At 36.6% G+C, this 20,665-nt stretch overlaps 1 protein-coding gene across 2 annotated transcripts in view; it reads right to left on the reverse strand.

The window, feature by feature from the left end:
- LOC107690616 (integrin beta-like protein 1) overlaps positions 1 to 20,665 on the reverse strand; it is a 50,194-nt gene that overhangs the window by 16,510 nt on the left and 13,019 nt on the right. For both annotated transcript variants that reach the window (XM_016489000.1, XM_016488999.1), the window contains 6 exons: positions 19,292 to 19,438; positions 17,432 to 17,554; positions 16,170 to 16,310; positions 9,993 to 10,133; positions 9,255 to 9,401; positions 677 to 793 (listed from right to left, as the gene is read on the reverse strand). In XM_016489000.1, coding sequence (XP_016344486.1) covers positions 677 to 793; positions 9,255 to 9,401; positions 9,993 to 10,133; positions 16,170 to 16,310; positions 17,432 to 17,554; positions 19,292 to 19,438 — 816 coding nt within the window. The remainder of the gene's footprint in view (positions 1 to 676; positions 794 to 9,254; positions 9,402 to 9,992; positions 10,134 to 16,169; positions 16,311 to 17,431; positions 17,555 to 19,291; positions 19,439 to 20,665) is intronic.

Below are 20,665 nucleotides of genomic sequence, written 5' to 3' on the forward strand. Positions count from 1 at the left end.
AGATCAACTAGAGGCAAAAAGAAAGCTATTTCTCTTCTTTTTTTCAAGAGTGATTACGTTCTGAGCAAATTATGTACAAAAAATATTTTAAATTTAACTTAATATCCAGATTTACATTTGATAGTAAAGTTATATAAGCTCTAAAGTATCCCAATTTATCATAATTGTAAATTATTAAATTATATTGGAAAATATAGAAAAATAAGATTTTTTTAAAAAAGAATACTTTATTCAGCAAGGGCACATTAAATTAATCAAAAGTAACAGTAAAGACTTGTTACAAAAGAATTAATACTTCAGTAAATGCTGTTGTCTTGAACACTCTATTTATCAAAGAATCCTGGGGGGAAACTGTATCATGGTTTCGAAAACATTACAGGCAGCATAACTGTTTTCAACATTGATAATAATAAATGATTGAGCACCAAATCAACATATTAGAATAATTTCTGAAAAAATCATGTGACTTTGAAGACTGGAGTAATGGCTGCTGAAAATTCAGCAAATGTAATAATATTTCACAGAATGGCTGTTTTTACAGTATTTTTAGCAAATAAATGCAGTCTTGGTGAGCATTACATTACTATGGCCCATAGACTTGCAACATTTAGAGATGGTCAGACAACGGCACCATTACTGCTTATCTCGTCCTGCTGTGTGTGTTTGTGTGTATTACCTCCACAGATCTCTCTGTTCAGGTCCTCACACTGCCTGTCGTCACACTCACAGTTCTTGCCGTGTACGCGTTTATCTCCGGGTGGGTGGCATGTGCACTGGCCGCACAAACACTGTCCTGAAACACACAAATACTCTGTGACTGGCAAGAAAGCCAAACATGACAGTGAAACCCAAAGCAATCTAATATGTGGCTATTTTTGCTATTTTCTTATCAAGATCTTGTATGAAGGTAGTTAAAATCTACGTTTCACCTTGAATTTGGCTTATCAAGGTCAACCAGAAAGCTCATTGCACTGAAAAGCACAGAGTGTCACGGTCTATGCTTATCATAGAGCACATTAGTCTGCTAAAGTGGCACTGTCATTGTTTGACATTGACAGCCGTTACAACTCCAGCACCGTGCAGGCGAGGAGAACAACAAAGCAACGCCCTGTCTGACAACCCCTCAGCCTGCCAAGCAGATAAAAGCTGCGTGCTGCCGTTGCCACGGTAACTGGTGATGTCATAACACTTTTCCTTTATCGATTAGCGTGAGTGACGTCATGTAGCCCTTCCCTTAGCCTTGCGTGGCTACCCAACATTTAACTGCTAAGCCTGCAAGAGAGAAGTGCTCAAAACACGTAAAGAAAAACATTTTATGACAAACCACCTGTCTTTTCTGTCTGATTCCGTTCATTTTCACACCTCTAATAGCATTATCCATCACTGGTACCAAATTATACAGAACTGTCAGCGACAAGTGGAGCTCAATGAGTTAAAATGTACAAGTTATCATTCAGTGCCTTTTTACAGACAGTACAAAACACATGATGCACTAGACAGCCAAAGTGTATCTTTTCCATATGCTTTCACAGCGGCTAGCTGCATTATGTGTGTATAAATGGAGAGAGCAGCGCTGGCAGCTTCAGTGTGATTAATGGCTCCCTCGCTGATCATGTACTGCACTTTGGTCCGAATCGAAACAATTAATTCATTCACAATATTTGAGAGACAGCCATCCGGCAAGTTCAATTCTCTAGGGAGCTGTGCTTGCGCAGGTGCCAAGACAAAAGCCCTGTTCCTCTAAATTGTTAAACATCATAATGGCTCAGCATCATCAATTTCCAATAATATGACCCCTAATTCATCTCTAAGAGTTACATTATTATAAATTTATGATCATGGTGCTTAAAACCTGAGATGGGCATTTAGAGTAAACGCTGTAGAGGGTGGTGTGCCAGCTGTTCTGTGTTAGACCGGGATTTCTATTACAATATTGTCACAGTTAAGGAGTTTTCTCAAGACATTGGCTATGTTACAGTTCACAGATTTATACTACAGTACATAATAAAATTACATGCATTAGTGTGCATTTCTGCATTGGAAAAAAAATGTGTACACCGTTCTTAAAACAACCATTTTTTCCTTCTTAGTATTAAGTAGCCTACTTTTTAATTATTTCAAGAAGCTTTTTCTATAAAGAACACTAAAGAAAAGATTCCATGGATGTTTAAGGTTTTTCATGGAACCGTTGATTCTAATAAAGAATATTTATTTTTAAGAGTGTACTTAGGAAATCCACCTTTGGAATGCTTATTTTCAATGTAGGACACACTTATTCTAATCTCTTATACTACTTAGGACAAATACGAATTGGGGCACAGCCATTTTGAAGTTATTCTTTGGCATGTCTGGAATGACTGAATGCCAAGACTGTATCACTCTTGTGCCACAAATTTGACAAGGACAATCAGGCTTGTAAAGACACCAGTGTTTAGTTGCACAGACCACCGCCAGCTCTGACATTAAATGACAAGTGTGCCGGAGCCGTGCTGAGTGTATCCTGATGTGTCCTGTGAAGCATTAACCTGCCAAATACAGAGGTTCATGCAAATGAGACTTCTGGGGTGCTAAAGGGGGTGAGGAGGTTTCTCACTGTCTGCCTTTTAAAGTGCAATTAAGAAATGTCAAGAGCCACAAAGAACCAGAGGTGGACCATTTCACAGTAGGGTTTAAGATGCAAATGCATGTAGGTTTGTATATATGAATATAAAATTACTTTAACTGTACACTACAGTAAGAATCAAATCATTCAACACATATAATATAATATAATATAATATAATTGGGATTTGTTATATGGGGGGGCTCTATGGTATCGAGCTTATATATATATATATATATATATATATATATGTGTGTGTGTGTGTGTGTGTGTTTTGTTTTTTGCAAATATGATTTATTCTGAAGCAATATTCTCATCAGTTTTCTATCAGCTGTGACATAAATCTGTGTGTTTTTTATATTTTATACTTTATAGAGGGCATTTTCCCACTAATCTCATTAATACTTTCATTTCAGATTCTTACATTTGATCTATAATTCAATTATAATAATGTGTAAAAATCCAGTGGGGACATAATTACGGATTATAATGACTTATACTGTCTTTTTACACGCTGCGTTGAAACGCACCCCGTAAACATAAAACCATGTCTGCATTTGTGATCGGAGAATGACAAACAACTTAACCACTGATTTCTAGTCGTGTCCTTCCAAAAGAGCCGGCGGCTTGAGTGAGCGGAGGCCGGCGGGCTAGAGTAAGGAACGGCTGGTGGGCTTGCGGCAACCACATGTGACGACCCCGGGCTGGACTCCGCTTCGTCCATGGTGAAAGCCGATCCGGCCAAAGAGAAAGGAAAAATTGAAATCGCATCATATGACACCTTTAAAACGCCAGTAGTTGCCAGTAGTGAGCGTTTAATGATTGAGTCGAGTTGTTCATTCAAACGATTCGTTCAAATGGCAGATTCATCAGATGTTTATGCATGGGCTAATGAAACTTTGACTCAACCGATTCGTTCAAAACACGGAATCAATTAGCAATGAATCGTCTGGTTGCTGTGAGATGCGCTGTTTCCGCCTAAAATGCAAGTGACCTAATATTATTGTATTTGCTTATTGAACTGTTTATAGAACTATTAAACAGTCGGAATGGTGAAAACGTTGTGTGATGTTGCTTAACTAACTGTATTTTAAATATAAAAACTTTCCATTTTTATGCGTTAATAAAGCGTTAATGTCGAGCCCTGGAGTCTATGGGCCCCGGCCTAATTTAAACCCTGAAAAATATAATATAATATAATATAATATAATATAATATAATATATTTGCACAATTCATTCATAAACACTAATACAAAAATTACATGATCCAAATTGTAGTCACTACATACAGCTTTACACACTTTAAGAGGCATTAATATTATATTTGCTTCTAATGCACCCCTTCCCGTCATTTGCTGGTACTGACTATAGAGCAATCTGGGGAGAAGCACTAGCTTTACCACTTTTTCTTTTGAGATATTTTGCTTCTGTCAGACAATCTTGAAACATAGCATTTGGAAGCCTTTCAATCAGCACAGGAAAAGAAAGGTCAGGGAGTACAGAAAGAGTTGTGTTAAGATGTGGCATTTGAAGGCATCACGAGTCCACTTTTCAGGTGCTTCTCACTAGCAGCTATAGGGACCATAACAATGACAGCACTGTGCATGTTTATGTTCATAAATATAAAGTGTAATTCACTAATACGGCATATTTGTTTTGAAAATGTCATATTTCTATAGCATATTGGTACATTTGTATGTCATTTTATTCATTTATTTTTTACTTAAACATGCAACACACAATTCAACAGCATATACATATACATAGTAATTGGCCACATTCAGAAAGTATATTCCCTCTCAGTGCAGAACACCACTTGGTCCTTGTGCACCAGAGAAGGCCACCATTATCAAACTCGGAGGAAGTGATTGCAATCAGCCCTAATTCTGCTGATTTGCTTTAAAAGATTGCTCATCTCGCCAAGCAGTTCCTACAACACACTGGATATCAGTCAACATCTGCGTGGCAAATTAGGCCTTTTTTCCCTCTCCTGTAAGACGGCTGGGAGTGTTGAATGATTGCTGCTGTGCATGTTTAATCAAGATGCATTCTTTGTATACGGCGCTGCGCAGTAATCTATAGAGTGCATTAGTGAGCTAATGAATAGTGTAAAAACTAACACTCAGTAGCTTCCGTCAGTGCAATCACTCATTTGTTGCTTCTCAAATGGAGGGATATACAACCATAGTAAATATCTTTGGATATCCTATCATAGCATGTAAAATGGTAACATTAAACGTCAAATGTTTGACGTATGTAAAGAGAATATGCAACGAAATTGCTGACAAGTTCACAAAATAATCAACTTATCTACGGTAGGAGCTGGTTTTCCAGCCTCAGCAGAAACACTCTCAGAACAGGTGTTTGCTGGATGATAGTCCAGGCTTAAGAGAATGGGAAATCTTCCAGATTTTAACTTTTCGATGTCTCAGCTGGCTCTTTGTTTCCTCTCGAAACCATTTACGAGCTCTTCTACTGAATCCTGCTTTCTCGCTGTCCATTTGCTGCGAGTTTTCATGAGTCACTGGAAATGATGACCGTTCTTAACTAGGAAAAATGGGCACATAAATAAAAGGAGTGTGGCTAGCACACACAGAATCAAGATATCTATTTTTAGTCAGATGCTTCATAAATCTCAAGCAACTGCCATGTGGCATGGGAATCCCTCATATGGGGCTTCTCTGTGGAACTGTGTAAATGTTGGATTAATTCAACCAGGTTGACAGTCCTTAATTGTGGGAGTGAAATTCAGAATGGAGGAAACCTGGATAATTACCTGCTGTCAGGATAATGGATGCAGCGAGCAGATCTATAGCTCCAATCATGGGTGAAATTCTATGCAAACAGATGTATAAATCATCATTTGCTGGCCACGTCTCATAGCACATGCTCACAGTATGGAGGGACAGTGAATCTATGGATTATTGATGCTGAACTGTAAAGCCACAGGGTAGAGGTCTACACGGAGGACCCGAGACCCGAGGACCCGGGACCCAACCCGGGATCCGTATGGGTTCGGGGCTATAAGCGTTAATGCACACGCACGGCGATAATGGATACCTTCATATGTGAGTTATTATTGATTCTTTTTTAAATAATATTATGAATGAACCGTCTTGTTGTTATATCTAAAATTTTTGCTCAGACTGAATTTTTGGACCCGTGTAGACCTCTACCACAGGGTTCCATTCAAACTGCATTCAGGAAAAGCTTTAAAGTCCCCATGAAATCAAAATTAAAGTTTTTTGGGTGTGGTGCAAATTCCACTCATGTTTAGTACACTTTAACTTAAAGATTTGTCGATTCTAAAGACTCTGGTCGATTCTGTGTTAAGGTAAGGGATGTTATTCGCAATTATGTGTTGTGGCTGGGTTGTTATAGGTCTGCGAGACTCTCGATGTCTTAGGCCTAATTGAACGGAGGAATTATGGTATTCTTCTGTAGCCTGACGACGAGTAACTTTAACCGTTGTTCATATGAACTCAGACAGCCTGATGCTTTGTTTATAGACTATTTGTGGGTGGCTGTTTGTTGTTTCACCTATCAATTCGTGTCGATAAAGTATAATAGGGTAAATCCTGTATAGTGATTTATCCTATATAGTGCTTGCATAAAGCAAGTAGTGCATACACTTGTAGCTGTTATGTATCTTTGTAATTCATTGTAAGCCCCCTTTTGAGGCATGTGCAAGTGCAACTATTCTGAGCTGTGAAGTGAAAATAATTAGACTGGGGAAAAAAAATTAATCCATTTATCTCTTTCCCCGCCAGTGTTTTATTTTTTATTTTTTTATAAAGTTACCAGCCATTGATGGCATTTTTGATAATTTTCACATAATTTTCATGGCCCACAGAATATTGTGTTGAATGAATATTTGTATATGCAATATGCCAAAAGAGCCTCTGCTCTTAAGCAAAAGCCCCTGTTTTAATTCTAGCTTCATGCATTTTGTTTTTATCAGTGCTTTTAATATAGGTAAGTTTCATAAAAAAGTAATATTTTGAACAAAAAAACAAAACAAAACAACTACGTCCAGATCAAAACATAGATGGAGTCAGTCACTTCCACCAACACCCCCAAAGCTTGCACAGTCCTATACCACTTCCTGGATCATCATTTCATTCTGTAACGTTAGGTAGTTTAGTTAGGAGTTATATAATGATTATTGTTTGATGATAGTGTTATTTTTTTATATGCATCTGCTTACACATGCAATCGATTGTTTCTGCTTCTTCTTCGCTGTGTTTTTATACAGACGTTCAATACTTTTTCAGAAGATGCATAATAGCGCCTCCTGTCGTACACCAGTGAAAACATGGAAACGTGAAAATTCCATCAATGGCAGGGAAAGAGTTCATTAAGAAAAAAGAAACAGGCACTGGTGAAACAGCTACTATAATATAAAGTAATATAAGTAATTTTTTATGTATAATATAATAATACTTGATTAATCATTAAAATAATAATTATTATTTAAATAATAAATAAACAATGGATTATTTAATCAGAATACATGGTTGTACTTGTACACCTTGTCATAAAATTATGGAACACTTCAGTCAGTCAGTGCTGCAATAAATTAATTAAATAAACTGGCTTCCTTCCAGGAATTCTTTCATTTTTATTTTTATTTTTAGATTTCCTGCCAATTAATTATTGAGCTTGGACACAATTTAACCCACCATTTGGTTAAAGCAGATTTAGATGCTTAAAGGTACAGCTGAAGGAATTAAAGTTAATCATTAATTTCAGTGACTTTGTAACAATTTAATAATTTCTTTTTTTTAAAGGCACTCACATCATACTCTCTATGTTCCTCCAAAGACCAGAACAAGCAGTTTTCACAGTGCTAAGATCCAAGCCAGAAATCCCTATGCGGATTTAACTTTATATACACATGGTACTGAAAATAAATTAATACAATGCATCTGGTTCACTAAAAGATTTGTTTCTAAGTTTCTCCACAAGACTTGCTGCCAGATTCAGTGTTATTTCAGGTGCTACAGAAACATGCAGAGCTAAAGCCTTGAGGGATAAAACACAAAAGCTTCTATAGGTACCTGGTTCTTCCAGCCTGCATGTTCACATTTGTGTTTCTTAGGTACGCTGGATCGAATCAGTATTGACATTGTCTATGACAAACATGGACTAGCTTTTTTAATATTTACTGTAGCATTCTAAAAAAAAAAGATTTTGGATTGAATTATGTGTAGGCTACACTTTCAACCCAGCCATTACAGCAAAAGTCATTTAATTTTTTACTTTTAAAATGAGACAAGTTATATTATCTGCTCTATGTCGCTGGAGTATAAGAGAGCACGGGGGCGGAAGTCCTTTAAAAAACAAGCACACAGAACACGGGCTCCATTAAAGTTAAATTATCACCTCACTCAGTGAAACAAGACTATTATTATCGCTCTTCACTTTCTTTGCAGCGGGGAACTATGGAAATAGCATTGTTTTGGAACAATTGCACTAGTTCTGATTCATCTACTGTGACATTTTTTTTCTTTCTAACAAGACTCATGCAGAGAGACAGCTGGGCACACCTACCTGAAGCAAACTACATGTTCATAATTACCCTTACAAAAAGTACCATAGATTCTTAAAATATTGTAATTCAGACTATTATGGCGATATGTTTTAAAAATAAATAAATAAATAATTAAATTATATATATATATATATATATATATATATATATTAAATTTATTTGAATTGTTAGGTTCTCTTACTACAATTAATGTTACTACTATAAAACCTTATTAAATTAATGTTGGTTCTTCAACTGTGCCAGAATCAAATCACAAATGCCAAATTACATTTACATTTAGTCATTTTGCAGACGCTTTTATCCAAAGCGACTTACAATTGGGGAATACATAAAGTGATTCTTAGGAAGTCAAGTAAATTAAATTGCCAGTCAAATGACCAGTTTTATTACAGTCACAATTACTGTAACTACAATATTTTGGTGGCCAGTTAACCTAACAATGTATTTCGTGTGGTAACATCTAAATTAGCTGCTAAAAATGTATATTTATTATAACTGACGAGTGTGCCATAAAATACATTTTAAGGGCGAGCCAAGGTAACAACTACTCATTTTTACATTTTAAACTGTGGTTTACCATAGTAAATGTTTTGAAAATCAATAATCTGATTAAAACAAACAATCCATCCAAAGAAGGAGAAATCAATTATTCACACAGCTCTATCAAAATCCATTATTTGTCGTGTGTATTCAGACATCATCCTGCATCTGTTTGGAGTATTTGTGTTGTTTCTGGGTTTAGCAGTAAACTACCACAGAGACATGTTTGGTTTCTTATAATTATTGCCGAAACACTGTTTCGAATTAATCTGCAGGCTCAGAGAATGACGCAAACCGCAACAACCTTATTTATGTACCAACACGTGTTTCATTCAAACCAGTCTATTAAGATTGACATGCCAAATGAGAGTTTTGCTAATTTTAGCATTGTTTCCGCTCAAGCTTTGCATCACGCCATAGAGCGACTAATCGGGAGAGTCGGAAATTACACACTTCACCTTTAAGAGTCCTCTGGCCTACCACCCGACCCACAAATGCAACACCTCGGATCTGTGAAACCACTCTGGCGCAGATGAATAGACACTAGACTTAATTACCTCTGCCAAAGCAGGGCAGGCTGGAGGTTCTCCGACACTTCTTCTGACTGGCTTCCACAGACAGCGAGCAGGAGAGAGGATGGTCGCATTTCTTTCCAGCCCAACCTTCCTTGCAGTCGCACCTGCCACAGTTACACTGGCCGTGACCTTCAAACAGACACATAGCAGGATTTAGAGTCCTTTAATGGATGAACGATCGACTGAAGCTCTGCCTGAAGCTGCCCTAGATACAGAAAAAAGATTATACATTGGTGGTGTGTGTGTGGCGGTTTATGGATTTGAAGGGCACCACTCACAGGTCTGGCTGACCGTGAATTTAAAAAATGTATCCTCTGAGGCGGACATAAGATTGAAGCACATATGGCCACAGAGTTATTCCTCAGCATTAGAACCAGATGTTGAAATGCTTCTGAACCGCATCTGTTGTTCTTCAGCTCAGGATAATCCACGTGGCCTATGTTTAAGCGAGATCGTGAGTGGCCCGTATTTATGCGAGATCGTGAAGAGAACGGATATCGAACAGTTCCACCCTGCCCTGTTTTCAGCAACTGTCAGTATTTTTACTGCTGGATTTTGGAATGTGAACCATTTCCTTTTGAGGGGGTTTGATGAAGACAAAACTGACCATTTCAACCTGAGAAAAACACTGTGCCAAGTGGGATACAAATTTAATATATACAACATAAAGTGATGATAAGAATGAGATGTTTGATGGAAATGTTTTAACTAGTGCTTCACCTGAGCAGAAATCATCTGAGTATCTGTCGTACATGGCATGGCAGCTTCTCTCGTCACACTCGCAGGTTTCTCCGTGAATGTCGCCCCAGTCTCCTGAGGGATCCACATCATAGCAAGTGCACTCGCCACATACACATGTGCCTACAAAGACAGGGTGAAAGTATGGTAAAACTGAATGTCAAACTAGGCTATATTCACTTTGGGATTGACAATCATATGAACAGGTGTGACTCTGAAATTGTCCTGTTGAAGTAACAGTTTAGAGGAGCTCAGAAATCTTAAACTATTAAAGTAAATATGAAAAATGTATCACAAATAACACAACATTATTTAATAAATGAGTCCAAATGTGGCACTTATTCATTAATAAAATCAACAGCTGCTTGGCGTATTTCATTACACTTTTTTAACATTTAAAAAAAGCCTTCAAACAAGCCTTTCTCAAGCCAGAATTTCTCATTAAAAACTATACGACTGTATTGAATACATCGGCAAGTTTATGTTATGTTTCTGAAAGAATTCTCTCATGGTCACTGAGGCTGCATTTATTTATATTCATTTATTATTATCAATAGAGCAAAAACAGTAATATTGTGAAATGATTACAATTTAAAATATGTTTTCTATTTTAATGTTATTTAAAATGTTATTTATTACTGTGATGGCAAAGCTGAATTTTCAGCAGCCATTACTATTAATATTCTTAATTCAGTTCTGATCCTTTTTTAAAGTGAAGCTTCCTTACATTTATATTAATGACTTACATTTAGGACAGACTATGTTTTAAGTTTTAAATTCAATGCCAGGTAAGGCCATTTTCCGATTGTTGGAATACGGGTTCAAACTGTTTTGCCTGTGTTAGAAGGATTAGGGCTCACTGAAACAGTTAGCTGCACAGCACTATAATTGAAGTGATGCTGAAAGGGAAAGCCAAATTTCTCCTGGGGGCCAAATCCTCCAGAGCCCAGCTGACAATAAAGGGACCATGCATGGCAAGGATTGATGAGGATGCTTACTCCAAGTTCCAGCTAATCTATTGCTGGGGCGACAGTCATGGCAACAGAGCTGCGGGAAACACCTCCACTCTGATGAATCTGAGCCAGACCAGTTGCAGCACAACTGGAAATCCTGTTTTCTCTTATCTGTGCAGTGAAAGCACACTGGGAAGCGAGCCAGCTGGCGTCCTGCGAGCAGGGAGCTAGACCACTGCCGCTGCCATCATTTGCAGTCAGGGCCGTATTAACCATTGGGCTAGGCGGGGCTGAAGCCCTGGGGCCTGAGCAAGGAGGGGGCCTGTGATTGACTGTGGAGTAGATTGACTGGAGCGCCGATCGCCAAAGCCACAATGCCCCCCACTTATTAGCATTGTTATTTAATTGAGTTTTTCCATAAATTTCATGCATTACCATTTGAGATAGAAACATAGTCTGAATTCGGTTTACAAATAAAATTTATTTATTCTATATTTGACTTTTGAACGATATGTGCACGTATTTATCAGGTGATCGCTGCCCAGTAGGCTATGTCTGCATTCACCTCTCTTCACTTCGTTCTGGAGTAATCTGGAAATGGTCGCACAAAGAACAATATTCGATAGGCTAAGTAAACATGTCAGCAATTCTGAGAGACAGGGGCTCAAAAAATGAAAAACGTCAAATACAAACAACAGAAAGAAACATGAGTTAGACTAGTCAGTAAAATCCCCAGCTATCAGGTTATTTTACTAAAGCTGATGATGGAGTGGAAGTTGTTGGAACAGCAAGTGAACCGTGCACATGAAGCAGATGAAGTTAGTTTGATTATTAACTGGATTTATGTTGATTAACTAGATTAACTGGATTTGTGTTTGAACAAACTATATTCATTTTAGGGTTGGAAGATAATCCGGTAGAAATATATCAATCGTTGATTGAAGAGCGTCATGATGTACCCACATGAAAAAATACTATAGTAATTTATAGTAAATACTGTGGTATTTTTGAACCATACTATAGTAAAGTGTATTATACTGTATATATTATAGTATTTACAACACTTTGTTAATGAATGCTACAGCATACTGTAGTATTAACTATAGTGAACTGATAAACTGTAATAAATACTGTAGTATACTTTAGTTTTTACTACAGTAAACTGTAGTGTATTGTAGTATATTATACCCTATAGTTGTAGAAAACTTAGTACAGTATTGGGTAAAGTAACTTGTTTATACAACTATAGTTGTTATATTACCACAGCAACTATAGAATTACCACAACAAATTAATTCAAGTACTTTAGTATAGTATGGTTCAAAAACACTATAGTATTTACTATAAATTACTATAGTAATTTTTCATGTTGGTAGGCTAAGCTTATCATTTAAATGCTTTTTAAGCAGGTTTTAAAACAAATGGTTTAAACTGTTCATGGACATTAAGCAGCGGGGCAGAATTTATTCGGGTAAATAAGTGCATTAAGATGGTTTCAGCCTGATACGCGCAGCGCGCACCTGCTTGTAAAGCGGCTGACAAAACTTTCGCTCCTTGTGCTTAAATGTTCAAATACACATAGTTATGTGTCAAAATGCCCGTCTTTGCAAGTATCCTTGTAAACACCGTTATGTGTGTCTTAAATTAATGTTAATAGTTAAAGAGAAAGCATGTGTGTAGTGTTAGGCTATATGAGATCCTGGATTATATGATGAGATCTTAGAAGGATAGTTCACTCAGAAATGAAGATACTGTCATCATATACTTACCCTCAAATTGTTCTAAACCTCTATGAATTAATTTTTTCTCCTCAACATAAAAGAAGATATTTTGAAGAATGATCGTAACCAGTTTCTGGTCCCCACTGACTACAATAATGTATTTTTTTCATACTATGGAAGTCATGGGGACCAAGCAACTGTCTGATTTCCAGTATTGTTCCAAATATATTCTTTTGTGTTCAACAGCAGAAGGAATCTCATACAGGTTTAGAACAACAACAGAGTTTTCATTTTTGGGTGAACTATTCCTCTAAAGCAGCCTAATATACAGCTGCTGTTGCCATTTGTGTCAATGATGTAGCTACATCAAACATCAGAAAGAAAATCACTTACTGTCCTTGACTAAATCACTTTTGTAAAATAAATAAGAATGAATGTATATTGAATTTATACAGTGAAGACTATTCAGCCTATTTGTACATTTTCTTTATACAATATAATATTTTTTATTCAGTGCTTTAAGATTTTCAAGTAGGCCGTTTCAAGCAAGTTTTCAAGTAAGATTTTCTGTTGTAGCCTAATTTGTGACTGTTTACTTGTCTTCAGTAAGCGTATTTTAACTTAGGCTAGTATTATTTTTTGTGATATTGAAATTGGTAACAAAAATTATCAAAATTCAGTGCATCAAGAATTTTGATATGGGATAAAAATCATCATTATTGTGATGGGGGGCCCTGCAGTAAGTCATAGCCCCGGGGCCCAGTGCAGTCTTAATGCAGCCCAGTTTGCAGTCCTGTCAAAGACCTGTCCTCTAGTGAATATAGACCTTACATTGCGCTTGATTTGCATTATGCAACCTCCTGCGAATGCTTAAATAAATGACATGAGCTGTATTATTACAGTCGTGCATGTAAGAGTATATTGTTGCTTAGTGTAAAGCCCTTAGTCACAGAAAAGCAAATACAATGTAGTAGCCCACTCTTCAGTAACCTTATCAGTGACTTGCTTACACTTGGCTAAGACTCAGTGGGAGTCCATTGAGGAAAGGAAGAAACGATTAATGGAAGCCCAAGAGTGTCTTAGAAATGCTAATGATAAAAATCATTACAGAACCATCTCTAACTCTAAAATTAGGGATCCACAATATAGATTATCAGCCGATATTAGATATTAGACTAAATCTGTATTGGTCAGTATTGGATATACATTAACACTCAAAAGTTTGGGGTCAGTAAGATTTTTTTTTTTAAGAAATGAATACTTTTATTTAGCATGGACACATTAAATTGATCAAAAGTGACAGCAAACATATTTATACTCTTTCAAAAGATTTTGATTTAAAAAATGTTTTTTTTTTTTTTTTTAGCTAATATTGATGAGTATTGATAAGTACAAAAACAAAATGTTACAAATCACCATATTAGAATGATTTCTGTAAGATCATGTGACACTGAAGACTGGAGTAATGATTCCTGAAAACCCAGCTTTGTCATCACAGGAAATTACATTGTAATAAAATTATATTCAAATAGAAAACAGTTATTTTAAATTGTAATAATATTTTACAATACTATTGTATTTTAGATAATATTACTACAATGTTACTGTATACTGTATTTTTACTCAAAAATGCAGTCTTGGCATAAGTGACTTATTTAAAAAAAATTATATATATATAGAATCTTGCAGACCCCAAACTTATTGATATTGACCCCAAACAATATTGGATATTTAATATTGCATGCTCGTTTCTTCTATTTATATTTTGTACTTAAACTTTGCCATCATCTAACATTCACTTAAAGTTAACCTGTAAAAAAAGAAAAACCTTTTTTTTTTAAACAAAAACAGCTATAGTAATAATATTTTACAATACTATTGTATTTTAGATAATATTACTACAATGTTACTGTATACTGTATTTTTACTCAAAAATGCAGTCTTGGCATAAGTGACTTATTTAAAAAAAATTATATATATATAGAATCTTGCAGACCCCAAACTTATTGATATTGACCCCAAACAATATTGGATATTTAATATTGCATGCTCGTTTCTTCTATTTATATTTTGTACTTAAACTTTGCCATCATCTAACATTCACTTAAAGTTAACCTGTAAAAAAAGAAAAACCTTTTTTTTTTAAACACTGTTTTTGTGCTATTTATATAAAATCGATATTATATCAATCAATTTTTTTCCGTATAACACTGCTTTGCTAATGAACTTCAGTTTTACATCTAATACTATATGTCATTTTTGTCTCTACCTCTAAAAACATAAAGATTTCAGCCCGGGATAGCCTCTCAACACCTTGACCAGACTGAGAACATCTTTTTCATCTAAGGGACCTACCAGCATAGTTTTCTTTACAGACATTAGTTGTAGATCTAAAACTCTTTACTTACTGGCCTGTCTGCAACTGCCATTTGACCCCTTTTTCAGGCCTCCCTTTGGCATCCCATACTTGCCAGAATCACATTTAATAGAGTTTGCATGAGTCTGGTTTAAAAGTAGCTTTTATTAGATGTTTTAAAACCTAAGCATTTTTGCTTCATTTATGCGTTTTTTCCCTCCAAAAGGTTATTAAATGAATAACTTTGCATGGTTGTATTTCAAAGTGAAGGGCAAGCTACATCATGGATTGAGAGGTTGACTGACTAAAAGAGGCTGTCATTTCACACAATAGCAGCGATCCACTGAGACCTGCCATTCACAGGGCAGAACGTATAATTGAAGGGTATAAACAGAATATCAAATACAGAAAATGAGGCTGGATAGCTTAAAAGAGCCCAAAATAACGGATATCTTTCACCATGTGCACTGGAACGAACAAATGCACTTTTCTAGAGCAACGGTAACTTAATTTCTGTTAGAGACAGAGGGCTTTCCCCTCAATGCGGATGATAAAAATACATACGTGGTCAAATGGATGGATTAGCATGCCTAAGGAAGGCCATGAGGGATTGTCTACTCTGTTGGAAAGTTTAACTACTGGAAAATGCTGTTGTTTTTAGAAAGCTTTTGATGCAGAAAACCAGCGTAGTTGCTTGTGATGAGTGGATATGCTTTGCGGGTAGATATCTTAACCACAGACAATGGTTCAGATTTGAGGTTGAGTTTATGCTGTGTACCACTTCACCCTTTTGCTGTAATCAATTTCAGAGAAGCTCCCTGGAGGTTCACCGGCAATATGAGAGCCAAATATTTTTTGGCAGCCTGATGTATCTAAATGGAAAATACATTGTGCCACTCTTATTTGTGCTTGTCAGGTGAAATTACTTATGCTGTATACAGCTGATATGGGATAATTATACTTATTTCGGTGCAGATTCTCTGTGGAAAACCCCTCAAATTAAATTCTAATTTGATTTAGATGCCCCTGCAGTAGCATTAAGGATAACATATGGGAATATATTATTAGTTAAGGTTAAAGGGTGATATTGGTTACGTCAGAGAAAGCTAAATGCTTGCACAAAGACAGACCTCTGTTGCTGCAGATCTTGCCATCTGGAGATGTGCATCTCCGCTTACTCTCCCATGGACTGATGTCACACTGGAATTCACATTTATCTCCATGCCAACCAGCCGAGCAGTAACAGTTTCCACAGTAACACTTTCCATGGCCTGCGACCATGAACACAGGGAGAGGGAAGAGAGAAATTCAGTTTCAGAGTTTTGAGATGTTTTTTAAAAATCATCATTGACCAAATGCAGGTATAGCAGTGTCATTATGTGAATTAGGGTGTCATTTAATCGTCAAGGGTGTATTTTATATATATTAATGCTATTAAAAAATCATATGCTTATCTAAAATGGAACTACATCATTAAAAACATTTTCACTTCATTTTTATCTTATTCATAAAAATTATTTTATAAAAAATAACACAAGATGGTAAGTCAAAGTTTTCAATTAACTTAATTTTTCTTTAACAAAATCAGTTAACAGTGGTATGATATTTTTCAATAGTTTAGCTCAGACTATATTAAAAATATATCAGACTTTTAAAAAATATTGTATTTTACAGGCTGGCCATCTAATGTGCATGCATGTTCCTAATGGAGCTTTTCCACTGCGTGGTATGACTCGGCTCAGTACGGCTCAGTACGGCACGGCACGGTTCGGCTCGGCACGGTTTGCGTTTCCACTGCAGTTCAGTACCGCTTTAGAGTGGGCGGGATTATTCACATGTCGTTATAGTTGCGCCGTCTCTACTACCACGACTCCTAAAAATACTTTTTCATTCCGCATCGCCCCATCAAGCTCTCGCTGGATCCGCTCCTCTGCTATCAACGAGAGGAACATCTGTACTTCCGCAACAGACAACAAAACTTTTTGGTCGTACCGAGCCGTACCGTGCCGTACCATGTAGTGGAAAAGCGCCATAATGCTTCCATTGCTACAGCCACCATAGGCTCTCAGAAAAAAAGGTACAAAAGTTGTCACTGGGGCGGTACCTTTTCAAAAGGTACACTTTTGTACCTTATTTACCGCTAAAAGATACATATTAGTACATTAAAGGTACATATTAAGAACTACTGAGTACATGTTAGTAGGCTATCTAAAATGCACATATTAGTACCTTTTTTCTGAGAGTATATTGAAAGTTTTAGCAAAAATCAGTTAGCAAAATAAGGAGCTTTTATGCCACTTCATTTTGTATTTTGATATCTAGACATAAAATTTGCAGAAATGTGTCCAAATATTTTATGGGTCACTCAGAACTGGTCACCCTGTGATCGTACCTCCACACACTTCTCCAGAGTCTTCATCCAAACACTCGCTGTCGTCACACTCGCAGTAGCGTCCGCTGATCAGGCCCTTCCCATCGGGATTGTGGCACATGCAGCTGCCGCAGTGACAGGTGCCTGTCGGCCAGACACATCAATGTCAAAACCCACAGATCTCACGCTGTCACACTGCTCCACAGCACCGCACAGCAGCAAGCACACTTCTACATATGAAGACACACCGACTCACACAAACACACCCAACCTAAGGCTATATACACTGTAGAATTACATGCCATTCAGAATTTGACGGAAAATGACCTGAGAATTCCTGAACTTGAAATGAGCCAGCAAACTGGATGAAGATGGCAGAATAAAATTCTAAGTGTAATTTTACATTTTAGTATGAATTACCAGTACACAAGTTATCATAAACAACATTTCCCCCTCAGAATTCTTACATTATATAAAAAGAAATATTGAAAATTTTAATTAGAGAAATGTATAATAATTTAAAAGAAATTAGTTTATATCAATTTAAATTAAATTAAATCTATTAATTTAAATTAAAATTCATTTAATATACAAAATTCATTATATTATGCATTTATTGTGTGTGTGTGTATATATATATATATATATATATATATATATATATATACACACACACACAATAAATGCATAATATAATGAATTTTGTATATTAAATGAATTTTAATTTAAATTAATAGATTTAATTTAATTTAAATTGATATAATATATATATACACACACACACACACACACACACACACATTACTCATGATTAATTGTTTTGACAGCCCTATTATAAATTAATTTATATTTAAAATTAATAGTTAACTTAGGGTGTACTCACACTAGGCACGGTTGCCTTGAACCGAACCCGAGCGCGATTATCCCCCCTCCCCACTCCCCCGCTGGCCTGCACTCACACTTGCACTAAACATTCCGGGCCGGAGCACGCTTACGTCATGTATGAGATAACGGAGAAAACCACTTTCGCTAATATTCTGCCAAATAATTAATAATAATTAATTTATAATTTATGCCGTGCATTGATTTTCACTTGTATGTATCAGAAAATTATTATGGAGGCAGCTGACGTTAATTAAATAATTTGCAGCTTTACTCGCAAACTGCATTTCCTGTTCATCATAAGGTAAGAACCAGAGCCATTATAAACCTAAATATACTTGAATAAATTAATTGAAAAGTGTAGTGTAGTAGTAGTAATAGAATATGTTTGCGGTCATAATGATGACAGTAGCGCACACAAAATAGTATCTGTTCCATGCTCCGGCGCAGTTAGTGCTCATACTGCATGCGTACCACGCCCGAGCCCAACTGAACCGTGCCCTGGCCCACCTCTTCCAACTGGGCCAGGACCGGCTAAACGAACCGCGCCACAGTTCAAAACGCCTAGTGTGAGTACACCCTTGGTTAAGTTTTAAATTTCAATCCAGTAAATCTTCTACCTACCATTTCAATTCAACTGGAAGTGTGAACAAATTGATTCAAATACCAAAAACAAGCCAATTCTTACATTCTGAATTTTGCCCAATCCTGATACACAGCATTTTCACATACACACATGCCCTAATGACACGGTAAACACATAGCAGGCATATTTGCAAGCAGCTGGGCCCCCTGCTAACAACATACAGACACATCACCTAAAGTTAATGTTCAGGTCGGTGTAAGGGTTAAGTACAGGGTTGGGGGCAAGGTGTGAAATACAAGCAGACTGTTATTTTCTAGGCCACCCATGAAAGAATGTTTGGACAACTGCATGCCACATATCTTGACCTTCAGTTCTATTATTTATAGGCCCCCATGCAATATCAAACATCTTACCTGCATTGGAGCAAACTACACCCTGGGCATTGCGGCAGAGGTCTTTACTGGTTTTACTGGAGAGTGAACATTCCTCCTGGTACTGACAGGATTCCCCAAACCAGTTTTCATCACAGAAACACTTTCCACATTTGCATATCCCATGATCTGCATTGGACACACATACAGAACACAGTTATTGATCGTTTTGAGTAACACGCGGTCATGATACAGACCCACACTGTTAAAGTAAATGGGATAATAACAAATTATATTTTGTTGGAGGAGTCAAAGAGCTCACTATGAGATCGATTTTGTGATTAGTAACACATTTGTAAGGTGTTTGGAGAGGCCAGGGTGATGTGAAAGACATTAACACTCTCCATGTATGCATGCTTACCTAGGAAACCCTGACAGAGAGGAGGATGGTAGTTGTGTGTGTTTCACACATGTGTCCTTTTCACAGCTAAAAGGTGTTGAAGATTCCTTATGGTTCATTTCCACACCATAGGTATTATACAATTGCACAACCCTATAAACTAGAGGTGTGCTGATCAGTGTAAAAGTATTTTGTTTTTACACATTTTTAATTCATTAAAATGAAAAATTCTCAAGTCAAACCAAATCACAGGGTCATCCCCTCATCCACAGGTTGGGCTCAGGCTTTAATGTCCGTGAAGACACTTTGTTAACCTATTTGCTAAATGATGCACTAGCCATAAAATTGATCATCGTTAACAAAGCAAAATTAATAGGCTTATGAAGTGTTAAAAGGGAGAAGAAAACATTTCCCATATGTTTTGTTGATGACGTCAATAACTGTGTGTTCTATAGCATTTTGGCACAAATGTATGTGCCAAATGGTAGAAGCTAGTGAAGGAGTGGAATCCCAGATCCACTTCTGCTTCAATATATATCCTTTGAGTGGTCATTGATCAAGTTAATATTAAGTATTTAACCTCTTAGATTTTAGTTGTTTTTAATAAAGTTATTAATTTATAATATCTCAGTAGTTAGCTGAGTTTTTCTCTCCCTTTTCTCTCTGAGAAACTGCACTCATTGTCTGTATGCTTTGGAAAATACCTGATAAGAGTACAAATCTGAGCCACTCAACCTTGAAGGAAATGCATACTCTCTATGTGTGTGAATAACTGACTCCAGGACAGAATGGACGTCTTCAGACAATGTGACGCAAGAAGTGCTGATATATGCTCTCGGTGGGCCACATCGATCCTAAGAACGGATCTCGGTTGTCACCTAATAATCACCGGAGATATGCTTCGAACTATATGTCCATGTGTAGAGATTATCTGTTTCAACCAACCAGAATCCTTTTTACCCAAGTGACCCCTGTTAGAGTATAATTGTTGTTGTATTGAGAGTGTACGCAGAGCA

Source organism: Sinocyclocheilus anshuiensis, unplaced genomic scaffold (assembly GCF_001515605.1).
Source record: "Sinocyclocheilus anshuiensis isolate Anshui unplaced genomic scaffold, SAMN03320099.WGS_v1.1 scaffold1709, whole genome shotgun sequence".
In the NCBI taxonomy this organism is placed as follows: domain Eukaryota; kingdom Metazoa; phylum Chordata; class Actinopteri; order Cypriniformes; family Cyprinidae; genus Sinocyclocheilus; species Sinocyclocheilus anshuiensis.